The 9,769-nt window shown below is 38.0% G+C and overlaps 1 protein-coding gene across 1 annotated transcript in view; it reads left to right on the top strand.

Moving 5' to 3' along the window:
- Positions 1 to 1,812: 1,812 nt before the first annotated feature.
- The window catches only part of LOC136855594 (cilia- and flagella-associated protein 58-like), a 38,886-nt gene continuing 30,929 nt past the window's right edge, over positions 1,813 to 9,769 (top strand). Inside the window, exons 1-2 of the mRNA XM_067132687.1 lie at positions 1,813 to 1,833; positions 6,156 to 6,235. Of these exons, the coding sequence (XP_066988788.1) occupies positions 1,813 to 1,833; positions 6,156 to 6,235 (101 nt within the window). The remainder of the gene's footprint in view (positions 1,834 to 6,155; positions 6,236 to 9,769) is intronic.

Genomic DNA, 9,769 nt, shown 5'->3' with positions numbered 1-9,769 from the left:
CATACGTATAATTTGGAAAGAACCTGTCAAGACGGCCAAATTTGTTGAGGATGGCCGAGATGCTTCCTGCAGTGCCTGTCTCTGAAGCGTCCATCACTCACGCTACCCTATAATAAAAAAATAAAATAAAATGGATTAGGGAGGGGAGGTGCACTAGTCCATTTTTTGCATTTATTGCTTGCTAATGAGTCTCACAGGATTATCGAAAATACAGGATAGGTGTGAGAGCCATAGTGGAAGGGAGTGTAGAACAGGAGGTTCGATAACTTGGCAGAAAAATAGCAGTGACACAGAGAACTTCAAGAATATGTTTTTTCTAGCTCATAGAGTTAGGTATATTAGGATATCCAGGAAGAATAAAATTAAGGAATAACTGGGGCGGGTGTGGGTGAAAGGATCAATGGTGACAAGTCTATACCAGTACAAATGGGGTTTACAGACTGCAGTTAAATAACACTCCCGCATGATTCATACAATTGTTTTTACAATCAACAAAAGATATTGATTATGTAAGAATTTTACATAATGACTTTGATGCCGTTAGTATATGAGGAGATATTTACTAAGTCCCATTCATGTCCATAGCCGTAGGTTTTGTCTCATAACTGACATCCAGGGCAGTGCCTGTCTTCTACACACTGTCAGCAACGCGAGCTGCTCGGTAGTCCCCCTGGGAAATGCCGTTCTGTGTGCTTTATGTTACAACCTATGCTGACAGGACAATCCAAGCACTGTTATCGTGTACGAAAGACGTTATCATGCGAAATGCGTGGATACAAACCAGTATTAGTCATCATCAGTTCTTGACATGAGTACACATGGAGTGTTTGCCTTGCTAGACAATAAAAGCTGTATCTTAAGAGTTTCTTTAGCTTGAGCAACAGTGCCGAGTATTACTCTGGCTAATGTTGTCACTCAACTATTGATACTTGCAGATAACAAGTAACAGTAAGGCTTCGTGACCTTCGAATGAAAAGTCAAATATGATTAAAAATTCAAGAAAATTATAGAAAATAGACCAAAAGTACGTGGCCAGGAGCCACAAGACTGAGACAGAGTCATTGTGGTCTGAGACCGATGATTGAAAATAACACACGTCACTGAATTTCATCGAAGGTAGAATAGTGGATGAGATCAATCATATCAAGACAACAACTACAGTTCTTAGTCAGTGCAACAAGAGGTTAAATTACCAGAGTTTCAAGGAGATCTCAAACAATAGCTCCAATTTTAGTGTTTGTTTAGATCTGAAATATATAGGAGGGCATACCCATAATGGGGCCAGCCTCTCTCATCACTGGTTTCTTGCATAAGCCTTTTGGTTTGAGGTTCGGTGCGATACATAACGCCCCTAGGGTAAGGAATGACGTTATGTTCCGACCCTCTTTTGTATTACCGTCAGTGCTGACGGAATAGTCAACAGTTATATTTATACACACATACATAAAGTAGGCTATATAATGGGGGGCAACTCGTGATATAAAATTCATAGTGATTATATACAAAGATCATTTTCTCATGCAAAAGGATAAAAGAAAACATGTCAGGAAGTTTGTGTTTATTCTTTTCCTTAGAAAAAAAATTTCGGAAATATAATGCAAAACAAAGGAAGGCCACACTGCGCTGTCCGTACGAGTCCGCGAACGCGTTACCATGGTTACCAGGACGCGGTCATAACGGCCCTCCTCTCTGGAAGAAGAAATCGCTTTTCGATATTTACTGACAAAGCTTTTTTTTTTTATTATTATTATCTAATGTTTTTCTGTGTATAGTGCTGTCTTCCGTTACAGAAGCGAACACTCACTCGCCGCAATGGCTGAACCTCCTGAAAAGGTGAGACTAAAGATAAACGGGCTGATTTTAAGCTTTCGACGAAGATATACTTCTTCATCTTCCGCTAAAGTTTTCAGGAATCCTGAGCATATGAAAGGAAATTCAGCTTACTCTTCCACTGCTTTTCAGCAGTTTGGTACTTTACGTTGCAATGACATTCAACAATGACATTTAACACGGTGAGAGAGTATGCATCTTTGCAATTTTAAATGAAGTCCGTTACGAACGATTCCATTACTAGACTAACCTCGCACGACCAAAATAATCAGTTACAGTTAAATTGTCGGATTTTATTTCAGACCTTGCATTCCCTGCTCAGCTATAGCTTCGAGTTAATAGGCTTCTAAAATGAATTTACTTTCACAGTCATTATGGTCTTGATTAATTGTGTTAATGAAATAATTGTTGCCAACATTAATGAAATGTGAGTGTGTGTGGCAGAGAGAGAGTACTTTCACGTGACTTATTTATATTCTGTATAAGCATTAATCTTTTTCTGTAGACTTGACTATTAAAAAGAGCTTTGATCCTTTAAGCACAGAGAAAGGCAGGGAACAACAAAGGTTGGTAGTGTAATAAAAAAAAAGTAAAAAATGCGCCGAAGTTTCTTTGGCGCAATCGAGTTTTCTGTGGTCTAGGTATAATGCTGTGTGAACGGCGGTCCGTGAAACTGTCCTATATCGTTGCCAGAAGCACGATGATGGCTAACTTTAGCCTTAAATAGAATGAAAACTAATGAGACTAGAGGGCTGCAATTTGGTATGTTTGATGACTGGAGGGTGGATGATCAGCATACCCATTTGCAGCCCTCTAGCCTCAGGAGTTTTTAAGATCTGAGGGCGGACAGACAAAGCCGGCACAGTAGTTTTCTTTTACAGAAAACTAAAACCACACGATTAAAAAACAGTTCTTGCAGTTTTAGAGTAGCATTCACTGAGCAATGAAGAATGAAGTTGCGGGTACACACACATTCCTTCTCTCTCTCTCTCTCTCTCTCTCTCTCTCTCTCTCTATATATATAATGGATGGACATTTAGCAGACTCTCACTACAGTCCCTGCAGACTTTTTTTAAATTTCACTGACTTCCATACGAAGCACTTTTTTCCTACGACCAAGGCACAAACAAACTGCGCAGTGAAGTCATGTTTCATAGGCGTATGGGTGACAACCTTTCCGGTTTACTGCGGAAGAAAGCTAAATAAAGCAACCTGTTAACCAAACCCTGCTTCAAACTGCAAAGGGGAACACAGGCAAGGTGTCTAGACACCGATAAAATCTTAAAGGTGTGGTCGCGTGAGAAGACGCTGCAGATAAAACCTAAAAAAAAAAAAAAAAAGTAAAAAATGCGCCGAAGTTTCTTCGGCGCAATCGAGTTTTCTGTGGGCTACAGCTGCTACAGCGTATAATCAAGGCCACCGGAAATAGATCTATCTCTCGGTGGTCTCGGTATAATGCTGTGTGAGCCGTGACCCGTGAAACTTTAAACACGGCCCGGTAGGTGGCCTATCCTACATCGTTGCCAGAAGCATGATTATGGCTAACTTCAACCTTAAGTGAAATCAAACTTACTGAGGGCTAGAGGACTGCAATTTGGTATGTTTGATGATTGGAGGGTGGTTGATCAACATACCAATTTGCAGCCCTCTAGCCTCAGTAGTTTTTAATGAGGGCAGACAGAATAAAGTGCGGACGGACAGACAAAGCCGGCGCAATAGTTTTCTTTTACAGAAAAATGGCAAAGGTTTCCTAGCCATTTAAAAACAAGTTTGAATAACCAGGTTTCCCTCATATCTGAATCGGCCGCAGAGAGAGAGAGAGAGAGAGAGAGAGAGAGAGAGAGACTTGGAGCTTTCACTAGACTTGAGTGGATGCCTACAGCTGCAAGCAGGGAATCTATTTCGGGGACCTACCTATGCTGGGATCTCAGCCCGACGCGAGAACCAGTTACGTAAGAAATTCGGTTGCGTCGATCTCTCATCATTCCGTTCATTGTCGTTCAGATAGAAGGCATGCTGTTATGTTAGATACGGTGTATCCTAACTGCTCGTGCGATTTACTTTGTCCTCACGAACATACAAATTACTCTTCGGAAGAACAGAGAAAGAAAAGATAGCAAATAAATGAATGAGTTAAAAAAAACATCCAAATATATCGGATAACAAACGTTGAATCAAACAACGAAGCAATATATTAAACGATGAAACAACAAACTTCAAAACAAAGACTTAAAGAAAGTACATTGATAGTGATATCTAAAACTACGTACACATAAGAGGAATTCATCCTGACTCGACAATCCAATCGACAGAATGGATTCAAGATATTCCCAGGCATATTAATTTACTACTGTTTACATTTCTGGCCAAACTTTGTATTGTTGACAGCGCCACTGCATCGTTTAATATTATACTCTAACACAGTACGATAAGTTCTTTGCTAGCGATCACCTCCCGACAGTATTCTTAATACCGTCATCGGCGACATTAATAAACAAAGAGAAGGAAAATGTCTGGTGATTTTTCTACAGAAATCACCAGACCTGCCATAAGTATCTGTTTATATCGGCAGTAACCTTCATTTAAGCATATTCTACTGAATCTGATTGCTACCACATTGCCGTTCAGTTTAAAATACTCCTTTCCTGCTCCTCTGATGGTGTACTTTTCTTCTTTAGGAAGATTGAAGATAAGTTGTCCCAGTTCCTCCTGGGAGGAACGAAACGTCGGGAGGAAAACCAGAAATGGCAGCGGGAGCGGCAGGGGAATTGAGACAGCTTATCTTCAACCTTCCAGAATAAGAAAAGGCCACCGTCAGGGTGACAGAAAATGAGTATTTTAAACTGAACGGCACTGTAGCAGCAGTCAGATTCAATAAAATAAAGGTATTTGTCGTCAGAATGGTGAGTCTGTATCTTTTTAAGGGGACGAAACACTCAACATTTCTCTGTTATTCATATTAAGGGACAGTTTATTTATTTTTCCTTGTTCCCCTGAGCGTTCGGTGCGGTACCCAAACAGACAGAAGTTCCTTTTACCCTAAACACACGGGGGTCTTTTAAGTGCGTTTATCATTATTCTATCTCGATGTATAATCTTAAACGGATATTCTCATTAGTTACAAGAGTGTGTATATAGGATGCCTATATACCTCGAAACAGGAGCCTTATTTTTGCTTTTCGTTTTCCGTAAAAGAAAACTATCGTGCCGGCTTTGTCTGTCCGTCCGCACTTTATTCTGTCCGCACTTTTTTCTGTCCGCCCTCAGATCTTAAAATCTACTGAGGCTACAGGGCTGGAAATTAGTGTGTTGATCATCCAACATCCAATCATCAAGCATACCAAATTGCAGCCCTCTAGCCTCAGTAGTTTTTTTTTTTTATTATATTTAAGGTTGAAGTTAGCCATAATCGTGCTGATGGCAACGATATAGGATAGGCCACCACCGGGCCGTGGTTAAATTTCATGGGCCGCGGTTCATTATACCGAGACCACCGAAAGATAGATTTATTTTCGGTGGCCCTGATTATACGCTGAAGAGGTTGTACAGAAAACTCGATTGCGCCGAAGAAACTGGCGCATTTTTTACTTTTTTTTTTGGCTCGACAATTCTTCATTAGCGAGATTGTAGCAATCAGGCTATTCCCAAAGTGGAAATGGCATTAATTGATTATTAAATCTCATTGATTGTTTAGCAAGTGGCCTTATGCCATCACGTGGCTTGTCCAAATGCAGTCTGTATGTGTGGTAAAGCTTTAAAGGTATAAAAGGGTTCATATGGCCCTCTGGACTCAAACAGCCAAACGAGACGGTCTCTCATTATCTTTCCAGAGAATTCTACATTTAGACAATTTATAGTTGTGATGCTCTATAAATCATGTCCCGTTTTAATCTATATACACTAGGAAATGAATATGAGAAAATATTTGTTCAAATCAATATTAAAATTAAAATCATAATCACTAACGAATCTTGTAACTTAACGTTCTGAGGCAAGTTCGTGAGCTCCAAAATCTTTAAAAGGGACAGAGAAGGGAATCTTCGTTGATATTGCTTGAATAATGTTGGGACTAACATATCAGGTGTTTCAGAGAAATATTACCAAACAGTTCACATTTTTTTGGAGAGCGAAATTAGGACACAAACAATGTTAAATAACAAAAAAAAAAAGATACTTTCAAACAGCAAAGGGTCGTTGTCTGTTGTCCTCGCGGAACAGCGCTCGTGCCTTGTGCGAAAAACACCACCATCAGGAAGTGAAGCACCACCTTTAAGAGACAGTAACTTCATTGTGCATTAACCGGAGCCATTTCTCTACCCCACCAGGAAGCAACGGTTTCTGATGACCAGCAACAGGATGAAGCATCAGTATCGATTTCAACCCCTCACCACGAGGGAGATGAGACGTAAGTTACTCTCTCTCTCTCTCTCTCTCTCTCTCTCTCTCTCTCTCTCTCTCTTGTTAAGCTCAGTTCGGATTGAAAAGAATTCGTTTACTCGAACTTTTAAGGGGCTACTCTTTTCCTTCATCTCTCCATTTCCTTTTTTTGCAGTTCACGTCGTGAGAGAGTTATAAATTCTGCCTGTATACACGTACCATATATATATATATATATATATATATATATATATATATATATATATATATATATATATATATATATATATATATATATATAACATGATAACAGAGAAAGAAAGCGACCTGGTATAAAGCTCGCTCAACACCACAAGCAAATAAATGTAGGCCTACATTGAGAATAAGCGAGAGGACGTAGATTGGTATAGTTGTGGCCCCTAATTCAAGGACCCTCGCTGCATGCGCTGGACAACGTAATTTACTTCCTCTTTTATTATTTTTTATGGTTAGTCGACACAATGTACTCTTCCCTCAATAGTTTTTTTAACAGGTTTAGCTCTAGTCTTGACTGCTTTTCCATTTTAAGCTTAAATGACTTAAGCACAAAAATATATGGATGGGTTGGTGAGAATGACTGGAGGAAGAATGTCTGCAGCTCAGTTGCTGCAGAGAGCCGGAAATAGAGAGGAGTGGCGAGCCATGATTGCTGACGTCCTTGGGGATATGGCACCTGGATGATGATGATGATGATATATACATATACATATAATATTATATATTTTGTATATATTCATTTATCAACATAAAACAGGTGAAAACACTGTTTGAAGGTTGAACCATTATTTCGACTTTATTTCCTTCTTGACCCCTGTTCACTGGAAAAAGATATGGGAGATGAAAATATATATATGTTCGTCATATACTGTTCTTGGAAAATATATGGATTTGATGAAATGTTCATACTCTATATATACACCTGGAAAATAATGGACAGATGAAATGTTACAAGGGTATATATACACCTGGAAAAATTTGGACAGATGAAATGTGTGACAAGGGTATATATATATAAAAATATGGATAGATATATATATATATATATATATACACCTGATAAAATGGCCCATAAAAAACTATTTGAATATTGCAACCAAATATTTCAGATGCACTTCCTTCTGTATGTTCACCTGGAAAAATATGGACAGATGAAATGTTACAAGGGTATATATACACCTGGAAAAATATGGACAGATGAAATGTTACAAGGGTATATATACACCTGGAAAAATATGGACAGATGAAATGTTACAAGGGTATATATACACCTGGAAAAATATGGACAGATGAAATGTTACAAGGGTATATGTACACCTACAGTATATATGCTTTGTATATATGCCCTTGTAACATTTCATCTGTTCATATTTTTCCAGTGAACAGGGGCACAGAGGGAGGTGCCCGAAATATATGGTTGCAACGTTCAAACAGTGTTTTATGGGCATTTTTATCTTCGTATTATACTGTAGTATTACAGTAAAGACATTCATATATATATATATATATATATATATATATATATATATATATATATATATATATATATATATATATATATATATAAAAAGGAAAGCAGGTAACGAAACGCTAATTCAAGTGGACTAGGTAGGTATATATATATATATATATATATATATATATATATATATATATATATATATATATAATGGAAAGCAGTTAACGAAATGCTAATTCAAGCTGCCCTAGCTAGACTTTAGACCAATTTAGGCTGCTACTTGACTTGATGTCGACCATCCCCAACACATCCACCTACATTCCTTGTGGGCTGCTTGCTTCACTAGATCAACAGCGAGCGAGGAGGAAGAATACAGTTAAGAAGTACAGTCTGATAGCCAACGCATCGAGATGCGACCCTGAAAAAGGCCGTCTCTCCCCTTGATTGTCTGTGTGACAATGACCACATAGCGTCCTACCCTCCCCACCCCGAGTACAACCTGAAATTCGGATGGAAGAGGCGACGGTTTTACTGGATTTTGACGCCAGATTATGTACACGTTCAGTCCTATTCAGGGCCTGAAATACTTATCTATTTATCTATCTACATAATACTGAAACTCTGAAACGTTTGTTTGTTTGTTTGTTTGCACACCCTTTCCCTCCTTTTCCCCTATTCCTCCCCCTCCCCTTCACCCATCCCCCTACCTGAAGATTCATTATGACAATTCATTTTATTGTAATTTCACTGAGTCTCATCCTTGTCGGTTTTTCAGCCTGATGATGAGGTTTTATACCTCGAAAGCTCGTTTAATAAAGAATGTTCTTCCTGGTCTTGGCAATATTATTCATCATTAAGCTAAGATTTCCAAGTAGCCGCCCAATTACCGAGACTATACATATATATTTATTTACCTGAAGAGTGAGATAGTGTGGTCAATATATATATACATATATATATTCACTCCACTATCTCACTCTTCAGGAAAATTAAAATCCTTATCACATTAACATATATACGTGACCTATGTGCAACTCTTTACACTGAAAAGCTAATTTAGAGTTCCCTACCACAGTTATAGTTATAGTTATAGTTATTATAGTTATAATTTATCGAAAGAACGTGACTTTTTATGAAGGAGTCTTGACTTGCGGTTTAAGGAGCCACGTGGGGAATCTGTAATGCAGCGGCTTATAAATCAAAAGTTAAATTTAGATATAAAAAAAACCTCTGTCTTCCTCATAAACATAATTCGCAAATTAACGGCAACGTGAGAGGTAATCATAAAAGTCATATTAGGTAGTACTACTATGTGCGTGTATATATATATATATGTATATATGTATATATATATATATATATATATATATATATATATATATATATATATATATATATATATATATATATATATATATATATATATATATTATATTAAATAATCAACACACAATCACGTGTGGAACAGAAATTTCTGACTCGCATCAGGATCGAACCCAGGTCTTTCAAGTGAAAGGCAAGGCTGCTTCAACTAAGCCACACACGACTTATGTGGCTTAGTTGGCAGCGGCCTTGCCCTTCAGTGAAAAAATATGGGTTTGGTCCTGATGAGGGTCAGAAATTTTTCATGCGTGGCTTAGTTGGCAGTGGCCTTGCCTTTCAGTTGAAAGACCTGGGTTCGATCCTGGTGTGAGTCAGAAATATATATATATATATATATATATATATATATATATATATATATATATATATGTGTGTGTGTGTGTGTGTGTGTGTGTGTGTGTGTGTGTGTGTGTTCACGGAAAGAAATTAAGTTAGCACTCAACTTCCCTTGCTAATAAGCTTAATAGGACTGTGTTTTTACTAAAAGCCGCACAAATTAATCATTGCGTGACGTGAGATGGTGCACTGCGTGCGTTTATCTTACAAAATATTAATAATGAAATGGGATCTCGAACAAAATACCTGACATTTATTATTAGGAAGGTTAGGGGATAAGGCTTAACGCATGTAAGAGAGAAATATTGAGCCACAAAATATGCCACAATGAACATGAATTCCCCAGGA

This window comes from Macrobrachium rosenbergii, chromosome 32 (genome assembly GCF_040412425.1).
Source record: "Macrobrachium rosenbergii isolate ZJJX-2024 chromosome 32, ASM4041242v1, whole genome shotgun sequence".
In the NCBI taxonomy this organism is placed as follows: domain Eukaryota; kingdom Metazoa; phylum Arthropoda; class Malacostraca; order Decapoda; family Palaemonidae; genus Macrobrachium; species Macrobrachium rosenbergii.
This window is presented reverse-complemented; position numbering and strand designations above follow the sequence as displayed.